Consider the following 19,289-nt stretch of genomic DNA (forward strand, 5'->3'; position numbering starts at 1 on the left):
GACAGCCGGGTCCGACTCTTCCCCAGGGGCAGGGTTACCTCCACATGGGACGGTCTGACCTGTGTCAGCCTCGCACCTCTGCTGAACAGAGCCCGCCCTCAGGAAACCTGGGATGAGGGAGCCTGATCACGTCTGGTTTTAGAGCTGCCACCCCTAGCTCAGTCCTCCAGCCTGGCCCAGCGCACATGCGGCCCCGCGAGCCCAGCAGATGCCCCCAGCAGACAAGCCCTGCTAAGAGCACAAGGCCTGCTTGGTCCCTGGCAGCACTAGTGGAAGCAGGCAGCAGCATGGGGGGATTCGAGGCCGCACGTCCGGCCACGCGACTCCCAGGGCAGAGCTATGCTGAGTGCGCCAGCTGCCCCTTGGTGGTCCTCCACGGCCTGGACGACCATCGGCCCCTTTTGTCTACTTTTCAAAGCAGAAGCCCTACTGAGAGGGTTCTGAGAAGCAAGGCCAAGACTCCTGGGTTCTCATAAACCTTTTAATAGCAGTAAATGAAGGAAACATTTAACAGTGAGTCCCATGGTGAGGGTTCCTTTTCATTCAAGGATCTTCAACAACAGAAACACCTCAGACTAAAATTCAGAGTGCTAAGTACACAAATTAATGACCATTTATTTCCAAAGGTGACTGCAGAAACCACTGTGGTACAATCAAAAGGTTTTACAAAACAGAGAAAACATTACAAAATGCCCCAAGAGGCAAGCAAACTGGTAGGGGCACAGAGCACCCAAGAACCAGCTTGGCAAAAATACTCATTCTGCAGCTGTTTAGGGGAATCACAAAGACCGGTTCTAAAGGGAGCCGCTGCGGGGGCGGGGGCCAGGGAGGGGTGTGCCCAGCGCATAGCAATCCCACCCTGGGAATGAGGAAGGACCGGGGTCGGGGCGACGACAGAGGCACTGCCAATTTCCCGGCAGAAAGAATTACAAGTCGGACTATCTTATTCTCTCTACCACAGTAACACCAATAGAGATGAAGAATTCCTCCAAATACAATACAACACTGACACTGAAAGAAAGCAGGTTTCCAAAACCACAGCTCAGCTTGAAATGACTTTTCTTGTTGTGTTTGTTTCGTGCCACGAGTAGCAAACCAGTGTACAAAAATGTCACAAGAGCAGCAACAAGCGACTAGGTTTTCCTGAGCACAAGTGGCTCACTCTATATACAGAAGAGGAAGGTTCGCTCCCTCTCATGGACCCTACCCACCCCCACCCCCCAGAGGGCGGGGCAGCGTGTGCAGTGAGGACGCCCCTTCCCGGTAGTCCAAGGAGCATGCGAGGGCCTGCAGGACAGACGTCCTCCCTTATGCCTGGCTCCCGATTTACCAAAACCAGCACCGGTGTCTTGTCTTGTAGGGGCCACACTGGCCCTTCTTCTCCCCTCGCCCGCCTCCCCATCTCCCCTTCAGATGACTCGGGATCAACACGTACACATCCATGGAAGTCTTTTTCTGGCCAAGGGAGGGGGAGGAAGGGTCTTCTGCCAGCCTCCCCCTAACACCAGCGCGCAGAGACGTGCTGACAACCTGCTCTCCGTGGGCAGCTGTGCCCGCTCCGCTAAACACTGGGCCCCGACGCCCCACATGCCCTGGCCACGCTGCAAGCAGCTTCTGTGAATGCTGAGAAGTCCCAGGAGAAAGGGAGAAGGTTGACTTCGGGGGACAGAAGCCGTGGCTTCCTCACGAGCTGACAGAGGAACACATCACTGGGCCTCCGGGAAGAAGATAGGCCAGATCATCTTTGGTGTACAGAAGCAAATACCACGGGGAATGGAGAAGAGATGGGGGCCTACAAGCAGGCATGACCATCTGTTATTCTGAGCTGATGTCCCAAGTTGGCCAGCTGAACACACTGATCTCACTGGGCCAATCCTTAGCCAGGGCTACCTGGGGGCTGGAGGGAACACTCCTTTGCCTTCCCGGGGCCATTTTAAAAGAAACTGTCCACTTCCGCAAACACACGGAGCTCTCACATGCTGGCCAATGGCACGTGGAAACTTGGCCAGGATGGCTGGGGAAGCCCCTTGGCACCGACAGGAAAGCACAGGGGACGTGCCGGGCAGCCCGGGCCCACTGCTGCAGGGGCCACCCTCCAAGGCAGGCCGCCGAGGGTCTGGCCAGGTAACCTCTCCGCATGGGCCTGGCCCAAGGAAAGAGTCAGGTAGAGACCAATTCAGACGCCCGCTGCTGCCCAACACCTGCAACGCAGGCCATGACTCCCTGTGCAACCTGGGACGGGACTTGCTCTCTGTTCCTTCCCCCTACATGTTTCCGAGCCAACCAGAAGCCCTGTATCTACCCTTCTCATCCCCCTCCCCCCGACAGGTGCACCTGCCTCTGACCTGGCCCAGCCAGGCACGTAGCTTCCACTTTCTTCTTTCCCTCTAAGCAGCTGAAAGCTGCCAGCCAGCGTGGCGAACTTTGAGAGGCACGCCAGTGCAAGGGAAGCTCGAGCTGACTAGCACCCCGCACCAGGCCATGGAGACACGGAGGAAGAGGCCAAGGGGCACTGAGGTCTTGCCTCATCAGCCACGCCTACATGCAGCCAGTGGGTGGGGCGAATCCAGCCCCTCAAGAGCTGCCTCTTCCGGAGGGCAACCCAGGGCTGAGAGGCACTAAGAAAAATTCGGCCAAACCCTCAAAGATGGCAGAAAATGAAGGTCACGCATCTTGAGGAGCTCACGGGTTCCCCCTTCCTGCAACCCCACACCCTGGGGATTGATGACCTCACTGCCAGCGTACCTCTGCAAAGGGATGGGCCCCGCCGTGGTTGCTTCCCTGGGCCTCGCCTTGCTAGGAGAGACTTCTCCATCCTGCTGCCTCCTGTAGGTCCACTTGCTAAAATCATGACCACTGAGTCCCTGAAACTCAATCTAGGTCTGATACAGTAACACCTGAAATATTGAATGGGCCCAGGGCAACTGGGCTGCCTAGAGTGGGAGAGGGAGTGGGGGGGGCTCATCAGAGGAGGTCCCAGAAATATCTTTTCTGTTATTAAGTAATCTATTCTTAGTAAGAGCCAACAGGGAGCCAGCAAATGGTACCACCTCCTTCTTGAGGTCCATGTATGACTGAGGCTGCCTTGCAACAAAAGGTCTCCCTTTCAGAGCACTTGAACCTCCACCCATGGGGACCTGATTTTTTGGTACCTCCCTTTCAACCCAGACGTGGGCTTTCGGGCTGGGGAGCATGTGATGCCCCCCACCCCCATGCTAAACAATTCATCTCTGAGTCTGGCCGCAGTGACGACACCTGGACCTAGGGAAACAGCACTGCAGGATCTGTATCTTCCCAAACCTAGGATGCCAAGACATGCTGTAAAACCATGAGACGGATCGACAGGTGTCCCTCCAGAGACAGGCCCTAATTCAAGGATTCTCCGAACTCAAACATCCAAAAGCAAATGGACAGACAAATACACAGAACTCCAAGAGCCAGAAAACCCAACTCTAGCTCATCCTTCCCTGAAGCTGCCTTTAAAAGAGAGAGAGAGAACATGTAAGGGGCACTCAAAATTAAAATGTCGTCTATTATCAACATTAAACTAAAAGCAAGCATATGATTCAAATCACAGTTTTCTCAAGTTACCACGGCTTTTGACTCATTTCTACGCTCACTTCTGATTGGGATATGGGTCAGTTCTCAGCTCTCAAGCAGAATTTACCCAAGGTCCTGCCTAGCATTAGCTGTGGACATTTCAACCTTGCGCACTTTGGATTTGCCATTGCAATAGTGGAATCTAGCCCCTGGGCTGGGTAGCGCCCCACACCTCCCACCTCTGGCAGCATCCTGGAGGGAGTGGCTGGTTGGCCGCTTGCTTTGAGTCATGGAACACCAGTGGGAAGAATCTGGCCAGCTCTCTTTTGGCCATGAGCTGGGAAATCCCTTGGCTCCCGGCTTGCCGCTGGTATAGAAACAAGGCCTCGGTCCCCTTATGGTGAGGGCTGTGCTGGAGACAAAAGGGGACCCCAGCATAAGCCTGGAGGTCCCTGGCAGTGGAGAAATGAAACACAGCCCAATCTCATCGCTTCGATGCCAAAAGAACTACTGCTTGTTGTTCCCTTTCTCCTCAACCAGATGTTGTTAAAGCAGCAACTAGCAGAGTGAAAGCCACTGACTACTGTCTCGCCATTTAAGGCCACGAGGAGCAGGGAGAGAGCGGCAAAGGGAAGGAGGAAACGTGCGGCCCTCGGCACTACAGCCCATACTCCAGCACTACCGCCCAGGCTCCAGCACTACCGCCCAGGCTCCAGCACTACCGCCCAGGCTCCAGGACTACAGCCCAGGCTCCAGGACTACCGCCCAGGCTCCAGAACTACCGCCCAGGCTCCAGCACTACCGCCCAGGCTCCAGCACTACAGCCCTGGCTCCAGGACTACAGCCCAGGCTCCAGGACTACAGCCCATGCTCCAGCACTACCGCCCAGGCTCCAGCACTATCGCCCAGGCTCCAGCACTACAGCCCTGGCTCCAGGACTACAGCCCATGCTCCAGCACTACCGCCCAGGCTGCAGCACTACAGCCCAGGCTCCAGGAGCCGTCCTGGGGGAAGAGCCGGGGAAGGAAGAGTGGTGGAAGAAAGGGACAGAGAGGAAGGAAAAAGAAACACACCAAACGTCCTCCTGCCCTCTCCCACGATGTCATCAAGAGCTGGGTGTCCTCCAAGTGGAGTCAGGACTTGTTTCCTCAGGGGCAGAAGAAAAAAAAAACCCCAAAACAAAACAAAACAAAACAACACAAGCACCTTCAGTCTATTTTCTTGGCTGGAAGCCGGAGCAAATCCAGCAGATATTTACACAAGGGCCCAGCCATGTATGAGAACAGGATGACCAGCTTCCCGTGGGTCATGGTCATGAGAGTCTGGTGTCCCGAGGCCCAGATGCGATACCAGGGGCCGTAGAATGGGTCTGAGATGGCCGGACACAGCATGTTGTTCAAATTCACTTCGGTGACCTGCAGGGACAAGGGAGGTAGAGTGAGCGTTCACCATCCTTAGGCTTTCTCTGGCTTCTGCCAGTTCAGCCGTGTCTACCTCATGGGGACTAGACAAGGAGGGATTGTCAAATCCCCACCTGTTCATAGTGGGATCTTTCTCCCCTAGGTTTTCTGAGTGGGTCAAGGCTAGAGCCCTTTGGAGGTGACGGGGGAGGCCGTCCAGTGGAAAAGCTGGTCGGTTTTGCTCAGTCTTGCCTTCCAGTTGGGCCCAGTGCCCGTTGCCATTCCTAAGCATTTACTGGGTGCCTAGACCCGGAGGGGTGTCATGGGATAAAGGCAGTCCGCGGCACGGCCCCTGCCTGCATCAAGGTGGGGTGATCGGTCTACCACGTGTGACCTCAAAACAGACGGTGCTCACCAGCTCTTGCCCACCACGGGATCTGAGGGGTGTACAGGACGGGGGCTGAGTTCTCAGAGAAGATTTCACGAGGGCAGTGACACCTGAATGGACTCATGAAGGATGGATGGGGGTCATGGCGAGAAATGGAGTGAACGGAGCCTTCCCTGTAGGAGGCCCAGAGGTGACACCAAGCACGGTACGTATGGTGACGTGAGCACACCGACTCCTCTGGAATCGAGGAGTCCCAGTGGACAGCAGGTGTGAAGGTCATACTGCTTCCTCCCTAGAGAACAGGAAGCATTCATGCTATTGGCAAGGAGCTCCAACTAGCCCCCAGGCCAACCAGAGCAGAGCAACACGCCGGGATGGGGAAGACAAAAATGACTGAGTGCTTCAACAAAGGCGCTGGTGACATCGGTTACACGCCCTAGTCCTGCCAGGTCCACGCGGCTAACGCTACTTTAGTGCCGCTCGCACACAAAACCCGGCATGCCGCTCCAGCCTCGAGCACGGCCACGGCCCCTGCCTTCCAAAGCCCTTCAAGCACGTTCTCCTTAAAGACAAGTCCTCACCACCTCTCGGGGTCGGGGTTGCGGGCCTGGGCCGTGTCACGGAGGGTGGAGAGCGCACTGCACTCGAGAATGAGGTGACTCACCCAGAGCAGTGGCAAGGCCAGGACTCGAACTTGGGTCTCCCGACCCCAGCCCCAGCCCCAAGCTCTTGCTACTCACTTCGCCACCACTAGACACACTGCCCACGCACTCAGCAATCCTGGGCTCTGGAAAACTCGACTACTGAACATCCCAGAATGCCACGGGGGTCACCCGACACCACACTTTCACTGGACACACAGCTCAGGGCCCGGTAGTAGACCCAGAATGGACCCGAGGTCAGAAGCCTCCCCCAGGCCCAGGGCCAGGGCTAGCATCCTGCCTCGCATGGGGTCCACAGCAAACCACTTTCCAGCGCAGCTCTCTAGCTCCGATCCAAGCGGCCGTGAGTGAAGGGCCTCCTTGCCTCCCCAGGGGTGAAAGAAACAGGCATTACTGAAGGATTCAGAAAACTCTTCGGAGAGGCCAAGGCTGTGGATCGTAAATCAAGAGCCCAGACACAACACTCTGACAGCCTGGCCTTTGGCATCTTGTATTTTCAAAACAAAACGATACACCAGCGCCAACCAGGATTATCAAGATTTATGAAGAACGCCAAACAGAAGGGATAGAAGGGGATAGAACCAAACTTACCAGGCCCAGGATCTGCAAGACGCTGAAGTGATAAAAGAACATGAGGCCAGTCGAGAGAAGGGCCCAGCGGAAACTGCTGAGGGGCTCCGGGGTATAAGCACCTGGGGGGAAAGTGGAGACAGTGAGACAGCGCGTTTGGTGACCCTCTTCTCCTCCCTTGTCCCACGAGGGTGCGGGCGCTGCGGCCACAGCTACCGCCTGCTGTTTACCCCCTTCTGCTGCCCTCGACGGCTGCTCGAGAGACAGCCCAAACCGATGAGCTGGGTACTCCTATCACCCCTTCCAAAGTCTGTTCTGCCACGTAATGCCGGGGCCATTACAAAGAGGGATTTTTTTTTTTTTTACTGTTATTATAAAAGTAATACACTCGGCCCTCTGTATTTGCAGGTTCCACATCCACGGGTTCCACTAACCGGATCGGTCCATGGTCAGTTGAACTTGTGGATGCGGAATCCACGGATCCGGACGGCCGACTGTACTACCCCGTTTTCTATAAGGGACTTGGTCAGCCTCGGATTTTGGTACCCGCAGGGGTCCTGGAACCAGTCCCCCTCGGACACTGAGGGATGACTGCACGTGCTCACTAAAGGACACTTAGAAAATGTTAAAAGGTAGAAATGAGATGGAGGAAACGAAGAAGAACACCCCCAGTGCTCTACTGAATGTGACCACTGCTAGCACGTGGGTGTGTCTCCTTGGTTCCTGTATGCCTTGGGGGCTTCTTTTCTTTCTTCTTTTGATTACTAATCAGAATTTTACTGTATATATAATTGTATAGCCTTCACGTCCACATTTATTTTAATCATTCCCTCATGTTTCTAAAGAGAAACGTCACTGAGCAAGTACGGCATGGTGGTCGAGATGTCACACAGATGTGGTTTCAAACCTGGATTCTACCACTTACTGGCCGTGTGTGACCCTGGAAAAGGTGTTTCAACTCCCTGAACCTCAGCTTACTTGTCTGTAAAATGGGGCTATTTCTGAGAGTTGTTGTGCCATTTCCCAACCATTAGACAACCCTCTCCCCTTGGAACAGCAAGAATGATGTATTTTCCCTCTATCGGCACTCAGGAACTCCTATCCCGGTAGGCTTGGATGTATTCTAGACGCTGCAGAGCAGGGGTGTGGCTTATAGGACGCTACGGGTGCGTGCATCCATGGGGGTGCTCCGGAATGGAAGGAACCTGGAACCCTCTACCTCAAGCAAGTAGGTGGCGACAGGACATCCTGGAGTAGTGTTTTCCCAAGTCAGTCTTTCACAGATTCATCCATTCATTCACCAGTTATTAGGCACCTATCATATTCCAAGCCCTGCGCCAAACTTTGGGGAAAGGAACATAAAGAAGACGGGCTCCCTGCGGCCTCAGATGCGCGATCCGGCAGACGAGGCAGACAAGCCACTAACAATGAGAACCGGTATGATGGGTGTGATGACCCAGGTCTGTGCCGCGCGTTAGGGGAGGACGGAACTCAGCTTGGGGGGCGGGCGGGGAGACTGATTTTTGGTGGAGGGGGCACCGAGCAGAGTCCTAAAGGACAAATGGGACTAAAAGAGAGGCCTAGGCATTCCAGAGCAGCAGCCTGCAGGAAGGCAGACATCCGTGGGAACGAGCCAATTCACAGAACTATGGGGAAGAGTTGAGACCACAGGGGAATAGGACTCAGAGGTTGGCAGGGCTAGGCTGCTCCCAGCTGGGCCAGGTAGGACCTTAGGAGCCAGGCTGAGGGCTTTGGGCTTCATCTTGTGCCACAGGGTCATGACCCTAGATGCCTCAAACCTCAGGCAGGCAGGTAACTGGGAGCAGGGGGGTGACCAGTCAACAGGGATGCTGGAGATGGGCCAACTGGGAAGCCCAGGCCCCTTCTGAAGAGGTCAGCCGCCACTCAGTTCCACCCCATCATTGCCCTACGGGGACGTGGGCCCAGAGTTGCCAGTGTTTTCACTCTTGCAAGAGAAGCCAGAAATGGGAACTTTCATATGGAATTTCCTGATTTTTAAACGTTGGCAAATCATTCAGATTGTTTTAAGAACGCTCAACGGACCACACGAAACATGTCTTCTTGGATGGCTTTCAGCTCATTGGTGGCCAGCTTCGAGCTCTGCCGCAGAGCCACAGCAAGCGGCGGAGGGGTCTGAAGCGGGAAAGTGATGCGATCAGACGTGCGCTTGAGAAAGATCTGCCTGGCCGGGGTGCGGGGTGTGGGCTGGAGCAGAGAGCGTCAAGGCGGGGGACTGAGACAGAGACTGCTTCAGGAACCCGATGACAGAGGAGGATGGATAGCTTTGAAGACAACGGCGGTGGCCCTGGGTTCTAGCTTTGCATCACTGGGTGGATGACGTCGTTTACTGAGATGGAGAAGAGAGGAAAAGGCAGATTTGGGACAGAAGGTGGAGAAAGGAGGCCAATGTTAGACATGTTGAAGTTGAGGTGTCCGTGAACTCTGGGAAATGCAGCGTGACGGGTAACAGTGTGGGCACTGGAGCCGGGCAGACACAGGTTCTCAAATCCTGGCTCTTGTCGCTTATCGACCTCAGGGCCTTGGGCAAGCCTCAGTATCTCTTGAACTCAGTTTCCCTCATCTGCAGAATGGGGTGCCGCCGCCTACTTCACAAGGTCGTCGGGTAGATAAGATCATTTAAGCCATGACCGGAGTGCCATATCTGGGATCTAAGCGATGCTGATTATTTTCATTATTATATGAATCACAAACTCAGTGAAAAGGACGGGGCCGAGCGTCCATATATAGGTGTCATCAGCACAGGACAGTAACTGAAATCACAGGAGCATATGCAGACCGAGTGAGGAAGAAGGTCAGAGGCAGAACAACAAGGAACACCACGGTGGGGAGTGTCGAGGGAAGGAGAGGAGTGAGATGGGGGTGACGGAAGCCCCCCGGGTCTTCTGGGGGGAGAAGCTCAGGCTTGCTCTGTGAACAAGAGGCAGGCTCACCGCACATCTGAGTCAGACGGCCCTTTGCAGGGACTGGACTCATCCGTCCACTTTGTAGATGGACAAACTGAGGCTGGGAGATGGGCAGTGACACAGCCACAGTCAACAGCAGAGCACTGGGCTCTCAGACACAATGCCAAAGGACTCACTGCTCAGTGCCCCCGCTGCCACTTGTCACAGACCTCCAGCGCACCACGTCGCACCAGCTCTTTGTCTATCTACCGGTCTAGACGAGCGCCTCGGGTCGAGGACTGCGTGGGATTCGTTTCTGTGTTCCTAGCAGATATCTAGCACAGAACTTGGAATGCGCTTATACTGTGTGCACTTTCCTGTCTGCTGGATGAGTGGGAATTGGGTACCATGTTGTCACCCTGACTGCTGGGGACGTAAAGGGGAAGAGGGCACCTGGAGGACCGACAGGTGCTTAGAGCCCTGAGCAGTTTTCCCCAGGTGTCCCTTCCCTCCAGCCTCTGCTTGGCTCCCCCTGGTGGCAGCAGGGCAGTAGTGACAGACCCCATGGGCCTGGTGGTGGCTGCAGGGGGAAAAAAGGACCGGAGGGGGAATATCCTCCGCCAGACTTCAGCAGCCCTCCCCCACCCTCCCCTAAAGCCCCTGAACCCTGTCCTGCCCTATATATGGGGGGAAAGGAACGCCCAGGCACTGCCAAGGGGCTCTCAGTGCTCTCACTGCAACCTCAGGACCATTCATTCTGTGTTACATCACCCGTCCCACGTCGAGACGATTAGTTCTCTGAGGGAGGGGCCGTTTCTGATCACCTCTTCACCTCCAGCACCGGCTGCACGGTGGGCACTCAAAAAATCATCACTGCTTGGGAAATGAACGGGACAGGCTTTCTGGAGCATCTGTAACACTATAACCCTTTGGCTCGACAATGCTACTTTGAGGACTACCGTCCAATACCTCAAACACCCAACACATGGCCCTTATTTGCACAAAGATATTTACACCTGCACTACCCACTATACTGAAACACTGGAAACAAACCAATTGGGGAGATAAGTTAAGTAAACTCTGGTACCTCAGTATTGTGCAACAGTCCACTGCCATTCAAATAACAACCAGACAAACTATATACCTGTGTGGCCAAGTCCCTGGCCCGTGATGGCAAGTGTAAATGACAGAACACCAAACAGTACATCAGTGATGGAAAATACAGCTTAGCGGTTTAAAACAAAGGCCTTGGGGTCAGACAGCCTTGGGTTTGAGTCCTGCCTCTGCCACTGCCTAGAGGGGTGACCTTGGGCAAACTGTGCCACCCCTCTAAGCCTGTTTCCTGTAGCAACGTCTATCTCTCGGGGCTGCTGAGTGGAATAAGAGATATAAAAAAAGTAAATACACCAGCTAGCCTGGCATACAGATGGCCGCTATTTTTATCATGGCAACCACAGCCATCCAACGTCTCATAGAAGACTGGAAGACGACAAGGAATCTCGTAAAGAGGTGATCTTTTTCTGTGAAGGGGGACTTTGTGGTTGCCTCTGCCTTTTCACTGCTGTTGCTTCTTTTCATTGCAAAGGTGATCAAATATTCAATCTCTTTGAAAAAAATAGAGACAAAAAAGAAAGCACCATGAGAACAGATGACCCAGTCTACCCAGATATATGCAAATTGTATGCAAACGCACATCATTCTTTTTTTATATACCTGGATGTGGCCCTTGGGAAAATCTCAGTGAAAAACCAGTTTTCTTTTAAGAGAAAATAGAAACTTAAGCACTTTCAGAAAAATTAAACACATAAAACTTTTCTTTTTTACTTTAAGAAAAAAATAAATGTGACATTTTCTGCTAGCATCTTCTACCCCAGGAGGATAGAAGCATTTCAGCTCTAAAGGTAGGGGGAAACCGAGATAATAGCTTTTTCTGAAATTGATTTCTGCCAGAAGGAAGTTTTATGAGTGCTGGGAGAGACATCAACTGTGCCACCGACAGCCAAGACTGATCCCCAGAGGCCTCTCCCAAGGGCCCTTTCTCTCATCCTCTAATCCCACCTGGGAAGGGCTTACACTGAGGAGATGAGACTGGGCAGGATGGCATCCTATTCTCCAATCTCCTTCCTGCTCCCTTCAAGTCATTCACTTTTACATATTACCCATTCATTCAACACGGACTGGCTGCACGCTGGGCAGACTCCATGCTAGACAGTGGGGAGATGGAGGCCAAGACAGGCCGTGCCCTTCAGAACTACCCTGCAGCTTACCCGTGAGCAATGAGATGGTGTGATGAGGTAAGCGCACTAAGTAATGGAGACACTGAGGAAGGGGAGCTGAAGAACATGACAGTTTGGGTGAGTTTTGAAGAATAAGAAGGAGATGGCAGCAGGAGCTTAAAGGAAGGAAAGGACATTCCGGGCGGCAGAGTACAGCCTGGGAAAAGACGTGGAGGCATGAAACAGCATGCCATTTGCATGTAATCCCAAGCAGGTCTGTGTAACTGGAGCATCAAGTGGGAGGGGACACGTGCCCAGAGATGAAGCTGGAGAGACCGGCTCAGGTCATGAAGAGCCTTGTCTGCCATGCCCGGGACCTTGGCCTTTATCCTCTTCACAACGAGAAGCCATTGAGAGGTTTGAAACAGGGGAGTGCAAGGTCAGGTTTCTGTTTCAGCTAGCTCGACTGCTCTGGCAGCAGTGTGGGTGATGGACAGGAGAGGGATAAGGTTGAACACCAGTTCGGATGCTGCTGCAGAAATGGATGACTTGGCAATTTGTAGGACACAGAGGAGGCACCTAGGCTGACTCCCAGGTCTATGAGTTCAGTGACTGAGAGGTTGGGGGTGTGCTGACACTGAATGCCTGTTGGATACCCACACGGACGTCTCCAATTGGCTGTGCAAGTCCAGGTCTAGAGCTCAGAAGAGGGAGATGTCCCAGAAACAGAGCTTTGGGGTATGGATAAGATCAACACGGAAGAGTCCACAGAATGAGATTAAAGGACCAAGGACAGAGCCTGCAATTTACATTTAAATGGGTTAAGATGAAATAAAATTAGAAATCTGGTTCCTCAGTAGCCCGTCACATTTCAAATGCTCGATAACCACACACAGCTAGTGGCTACCATATTGGACAGGGCGGAGAAATAACACTTCCCATCATCACGGAAGACTCCACTGGGAACACGCTTCTTTGTAGAGGTACAGTAAAGACAAATGCTTCCACTGGGTTTGGCAACATGCTGGTCACTGGTGATCTTTGCTGTAGCAATTTCAGGAAAGTAGCGATGCAGGAGCTGGGTTGTAAACAACTGAAGAAAAGCTTTCCAGGTGCACAAGGTAAGGAAGGGAATGCCAGGAAAAGGGAACAGGATATGCAAAGTCACAGAGAAATCATTAGCCAAATTCCCAATGTTTCGATCACTTCTCTGAACGTTCCCTTCATCCTTTATGCTCTTCCCTGACCTACCTCTCCCCACAAGGAAGCTGCTTCATCTCTAGCCCTCTGAAGTAGTCACTGGTTTATTTTCCCCCTGGGCCGAGGGAGAGTAGGGAACTTCTTTCTTTGCATCGCTATTTCCAACCCACTACCCTTCCGTTTCACAGTTTTCTACAGACTATGGGTCATGGTCCTTAATATTCCTCAGGGCTCTTACTACCTGGCTCGGTACCTTTCTCTCCAAAAATACCCCCATCTCATCTTTTGATCTTTTCAACATATGCCTAACATGAACCCTCCAGTACCCTGGCCTCTCAGCTCCCTGGCCTCCTCTCCCCAATGATTTCGTCCCTGTCTCACTTCAGCCAGTCGTTCTCAAGCTTGTGCCTGAGACCTTATAATTACGAATATCTACAGCCCCTCGTTAAGTCAAGCATTCCCTCTTCATCCACCACTTCTGTCTTTCCAGCTGACCCCCTCTAACCCTGACCCCAACACTTCTTTGATCCCCCCTGGAATCTGTGATCCATTGGTCCTCCCATCTTTCTTGCTGTCCCTCATGGTTCCCTCTTCTCTCCTTCAATTCCATTGCCCAACACTCAAATTATCCCTGGCATACACCTTTGACTTCATGGCATCTCTCATTAGCCCCGTACTTACCTTGAAAAAAACCCCAGCCCTGGTTAAGTCCCAATCTCCTCCCCCGCCTTGCCTGCACCTACACAGTTGAACACGGCTGGAGAAAAACATCTGTGCTGACTGTTCTCACATCAGATTCGTGATGACAAACCTCAAGTACATCTTTCATGTTGCCAGACAGTCATACTACACTTCCCCAGCCCGTTCACTCTCTCAGGCCACAATTTAATAATTGTCTTCCGTCTTCTCAGATCTTCAACACTTCTATCCCATCCTCACTCTCAGATGATGACCCTGATTCCTACTTCACTGAGGAAAAAGGAATCAAAAACTTCCAGGAGCTCTCATGATCACGTCTAACCACTTATCTGCATCGGTGCCCAATGCGCTCTGCCTTCACCCTGTTCCCATGGATGAACTGCCCAGGACCCCAGCCAAGGCAGGCCTTCCCTTTTGTACCCCAATCCCATCCGCTCTCACCTACTCAATATCGCTCCAGAAACGGTTTCCTCTTTCTCTTACGTCGAGGAGTTCTTCTCCTCTACTGGATTATTCCCATTAGCATATAAACTAAACATACTGTAACAGCGTCCATTCTAAAACAAACACACACACACTTGACCTCACTTCGCCCCTGCAAGCACCTCATCCTCTGCTCATCTGCACAGCAAAACTCCTTGAGAGAAATGTCTACACCTGCCCTGTCTAACACGGTAGCCACTTCCATACGTGGCTGTTTAACACTGAGATGAGCTACTAGTGTAAACTACACTACTGTATTCCAAAGGATATAAAATATCCTGGTAATAATTTTATATTAGTTATTTGGGGGTGATAATATTTTACATATAGTGGGTTAAATATCAGATATATTATTAAAATTAATTTCACCCATTTCTTTTACCTTTTTTTTAGTGTGACTACCAGGACATTTGAAGTTACCTATGTGGCTTACATGTTTTTATTGGACAGCACTTGTCTATATTCCGCTGTCTACAATTCCTCTCTTCCCATTCTCTCTCAACACGAGCTAATCAGGCTTCCGTGCCTACCTCCCCACCCCTCCCTCCACCAAATCAGCTCCCATCAAGGTCACAAATAACCTTTTCATTGCTAAATCCAGTGGCCAATTCCCAGGCCTCATCTTATGCACCCTTTCTGTCTTGAAACGTTCTTCACTTGGCTTCTGGGATGCTGCTGTCTTAGTTCTCCTCCTGCCTCACAGCCTGCTTCTTCTCGGTCTCCTTTACTGCTTCCTCCTTATCTCCTTGACCGCTAAATGATGGAGAGGATCAGCCTGCAGAACTCAGAGCTTTTCTCCTCTCTAAATACTTTCATTCCCTAGGTGATTTCAACCAATCTCACGGCTTTAACACAATCGGCGTGCTGATGACTCCAACATTTACATCTCAGCCTGGACCTCTGCCTTGAACTCCAGGCTCGCATAGCTCACAGTCTACTCAATACCTGCACTTGGATATCTAAGCAGGCATCTCATTCTTAAACCCAGTTTTTGATTTTGGCTCCTATGGTAGATTGTTACAGTACTGGCTCCCAGTGAATCACACCTTCCCAGTATCCACACCCTTATGTATTCCTCTCCCACGATGATTTGGCCATGTGGCCCATCTGGCTCAGCCAGGGAACTTGCTTTGGTCAATGGGACTTCATCAAAAAGATGCAATCAGAGGCTTCATAAGCTCTTATGAATTGGGGCTTGCCCTCTTGGAATGCTGCCCTGAGATCCCCATGCCATGAAAGGCCTTGTGGACAGAGAGGCCCAGCTATCCCAGCTGTCCCAGTTGAACCCAGGCAGGACCAGTAAGTAGAAAAAAAAATGTCTTAGCTCAGGCAGCCATAACAAAATACCATAAGCTGGGTGGCTTAAACAACAGATACTTATTTTTCATAGTTCTGGAGGCTGGGAAGTCCAAGATCAAGGTATTGGTAGACTTGGTGTTGGGTGAGAACCCACGTCCTTGTCCATAGACAGACATCTTTTTGCCATGTTCTCACATGGTAGAACGGGCTAGGGAACTCTATGGTCTCTTCTTATAAGGGCACTAACCCCATTCACAAAAGCCCCACCCCCATGACCTCACCCAACCCTAATTACGTTCCAAAGACCCCACCTCCAAACATCATCACATGGGGGTGGTGGTGGTGGTTAGGACTTCAACATAGGAATTTCAGGGGAGGAGACAAACATTCAGTCCATGACAAAGAATGACCCAGTCAACCGACACAACTGTGAAAAATAATAAGTCATTGTTTTAAGCCACTGAGTTTGGGGGATGTTATACAACATTAGATAACTGAAAGAGCACTTCCTCCCCCGACCCTCCAAAAAAGCAATAAACAAGCACAAAACCCCTTCTCCTAGTCTTCCTTATCTCAATAAATGGTAATTCATTTAAGTTACTAAGGTCAAAAACCTTAGAGTCATCCCTGACTCCTCTCTGTCACATCCCACATCTGATCCATCAGCAAATCCTGCTGGCTGTGCCTTCAGCATGTATCCAGAATCCAATGGCATTTCTCTGCCGCTACTGTTAGTACCCAAGCCCAAGCCACTAGCATCTCCTTCCTCTTTTATTGCAAACATTACTTATAGGTGTCCCTATTTCTATCCTGTGCCCGTACAGTCTAATTTCAGCATGGCAACTGGGTGACCCCTTGAAAGATTAACTCAGATCATGTCAGTCCTCTGCCCAAAAGCCTCCAATGGCCTCCCATCTCCCTAAAAAGAAAATGTCAAGTCCTTACAATGGTCTATGAGGCCCTATATATGAGCTGCCCCTCACCTCTATCCCCTCTCTGACTTCATCTGCTACCACTTTCCCCTTCCTTCACATGGCTCTAGACACACTGACATACTTGCTATTGCTAGAACATTCTAGAAACACTTCTGTCTCAGGGTCTTCACACTCGTTATTTTCTCTGCTTGGCATATTCTTCCCCCAGATATCCAGCAGCCGACAAGCCTTCGCTCAGATGTCACATTCTCAGTGAGGCCTTCCTTTACTCGCTCCTCCAATTCAGCAACACTATACCCGTTGCCCTGCTTTTTCTCTTCCTTTATACACTTAACATCATCTGACTTACTCTCTATTTTACTTATTTCTATGTACGTATTTCTTTACTGTCTCCTGCCACAAAAGAATGTAAGCTCCATGAAAGCAGAAATATATCTGCTTTACTCGCTGCTTTATCCCCAGCAGATGCCTGACACAAAGGAGGGGTTCAATACATACTTGTTGAAAGAATGAATTGAGCAGCCCAGTATGTTCGAGAACTTTATACAGTTCAGTAGCAGTGGACTATCATGTGGGAGAAAGGGATAAACAAGAGACGAGGGCCAGTTCTTTAAGAAGACTGTTTGCAACATTAGATATTTTGGACTTTACAAATCATCTTGAGATCTTGTTAAAAGGTGGGTTCTGATGCAGTAGGTCTGGGGTGGGGGCCAGAGCGTCTGCATTTCTAACTAGCTCCCAGGTGCTGCTGGTCCTCCGACCACACTTCACATTGTAAGGGACAGAGCTCCCCATCTGGCTGCTGATCGAAATAGGGCAAGACTAGAGGCAGGGAGACCAGTGTTGAGGCTCTTGTAGTAGACCAAGTCAGGGATGATCAGATGTGAACTAAATAGAATAGGAGTGGTAGGAATGAATCTGAGAAATGATCAGGAGGTCAGATTGACTGGATGCGGTGGGAGTGGTGAAGAGCCAATGGTTATGTTAACATTTCTGGCCCGGGTAATGAGTGAGTGGTGGTACCACTCAGCGGGAATGGGGAGCATCGGAGAAGGTGCAGGGTTGGGTATGGGGGGAGAATGACAAGTCTAGTTCCTGACAACAATGCCATCCCATCTTTGGTGTCCTCTAAATGAGACACCCTCATTTACCCGGAAGACAGAGCTCTGGGGGGTGCAAGCCCAACATGACCCCAGATGTGTGATTTCCCATCCTCAGCTGTTGGGTGCAGGCCCAAGTCAGGCTGCTTTTCTTCCAGGCATTGGATCAAATGAACTGTACCCTCTAGTCTGCTTAATGTATAAGGCTGTCCCAAGCTGGGTGTCCATGTGGAAGGTCCACCTGGTTGACCTTCTATCCTGAGGGGCTGGGGAGCCCACTCAGGCCAGGCTTCACCCTCAAACTGCCTAGTGGAGGCTGACTGGGCCACCCAGCCTACGTCTAAGGCAACGTAAAGACCCACCTTCATCCATGAGGATCAGAGAGCCAGCCCTCTGCCCAAAGCACACAGAGTGAGGACCCTGAGCTCGCAGAGACTCCAAGAGGTAGACCTGGCCTAGCAAACAAGCACCGGAGTCCAGAGACCCAGGTCCCAGCTTCCGCTCTTCTCAAGTTGCTGTGTGACCACCTGTGTGGATCAAAATCCCTCTGTGCGTCAGAGTCCTGCTGGCAGGGAATTCTCAGGCTCTCTGCTCCTTGCAGGAGCACTGTAGGGATAGAAGAGCTAAAGGAGCACAGAGATACTCTAGGGAAAAGTGCTACTAAACATAACCCGCCCCGTGCCTCACACACGTTCTACAGTTAGTACTTGCTGGGTCTCTGGTGAGCTTTCAGCAAGGGGTAACCAGCTCTTGGATCGTTTGAGGCAGTGAGGCTAAACCTTCAGTCTGTACCAGAATCCCCTGGCGGGTGGCTCTCAAGCATGAGCTGGCATCAGAATCCCCTGGAGGGCTTGTTAAAAGGCATCTTTGCCGGGTCCCACCCAAGAGTTTCTGATTCAGTAAGTCTGAAGGGGGGCCTAGAATCAGGAATCTGAGAATTTGCGTTTCTAACAGGTTCCCCGGTTAGGCTGCTGCCGCTGGTCCAAGGACCAGACTTTGAGAACCCTTGCCCTAGAGAACCTATGGAAAATGCAGATTCCTGGGCCCTGCACCAGAGACTAGAATCCAGGAGATCTGGGTGGACCCCGGAATTTCCATCTTAGGAACAAGCACCTCAGGTGATCGATGCTAGGTCCTCCAACCACACTGCCTTAGGGGGAATTCTGGAGTTGCAAGAGGTACCAAGAGGTTCGGGGAAAGCTACCGGTACAGGGGCAGATACTGCTCCTTGAATTAATTAATTCCCTGCTCCCACAAAGCACTCCTGAGCTCCAAATACTTCCTCTTCAGCAGCGAAAATCCCACAGTCTTCAGAAACTCACCTACCCACCCTCCTGCACAAGGAACAGCCCTGGGCCAATTTCTCAAATTCCCTAGCTTTTCCCTCTAACCCCCTAACCCATCAGGAGCCTTCAGAATCTACCTGAGTCCCTTATCCTTTCTCCTGCCCCTCGCCTGACCAGCAAAGTGGAACTGGGAAGCCATTGATAGAGAACCTTCCCAGCATCCTAAAGCTAGACAGACAAGTGGGGCAGTGGGCTAACATTGGGTGGGAGAGAAACAGGGGACACCACCTGGAACTGAGGTCGGCATGAAAACTTGGGGACGTCACAGGCCAAAGTGCTCTGGCTTTAACTGTCCTAGAAGCTAGCACGGGCGCTGTGTCCCAGCCCTCATCCTGCAGGAGATAAGTGTAAAGTCCACTCAAGAGAGAAGTGGCTTGCCTGGATCAAACAACACTGGGGTTCTTACACCCCAGTTTCCTGAGGTGTCCCCAGAGGACATATGATTTGCTTGGACTTCAAAACAACCTTGTCACCTGGGTCAAGCCTGAGAGTCCACTGTTCTCCAAGTCTGAAACAAGAGCGCCCTC

The 19,289-nt window shown here is 51.7% G+C and overlaps 1 protein-coding gene across 4 annotated transcripts in view; it reads right to left on the reverse strand.

Annotated features, from left to right (window-relative positions):
• Window positions 1–467: 467 nt before the first annotated feature.
• Window positions 468–19,289, reverse strand: part of TMEM164 (transmembrane protein 164) — a 161,909-nt gene continuing 143,087 nt past the window's right edge. For 3 of the 4 annotated variants that reach the window (XM_067724662.1, XM_067724659.1, XM_067724660.1), the window contains 2 exons: window positions 6,582–6,682; window positions 5,321–5,620 (listed from right to left, as the gene is read on the reverse strand). In XM_067724662.1, coding sequence (XP_067580763.1) covers window positions 5,336–5,620; window positions 6,582–6,682 — 386 coding nt within the window. In that variant the 3' untranslated portion in view covers window positions 5,321–5,335. Of the gene's footprint in view, window positions 4,956–5,320; window positions 5,621–6,581; window positions 6,683–19,289 lie in introns of those variants that run through there. The other variant, XM_067724661.1, reaches the window with a different exon arrangement.

Source organism: Pseudorca crassidens, chromosome X, assembly GCF_039906515.1.
Source record: "Pseudorca crassidens isolate mPseCra1 chromosome X, mPseCra1.hap1, whole genome shotgun sequence".
Lineage (NCBI taxonomy): Eukaryota > Metazoa > Chordata > Mammalia > Artiodactyla > Delphinidae > Pseudorca > Pseudorca crassidens.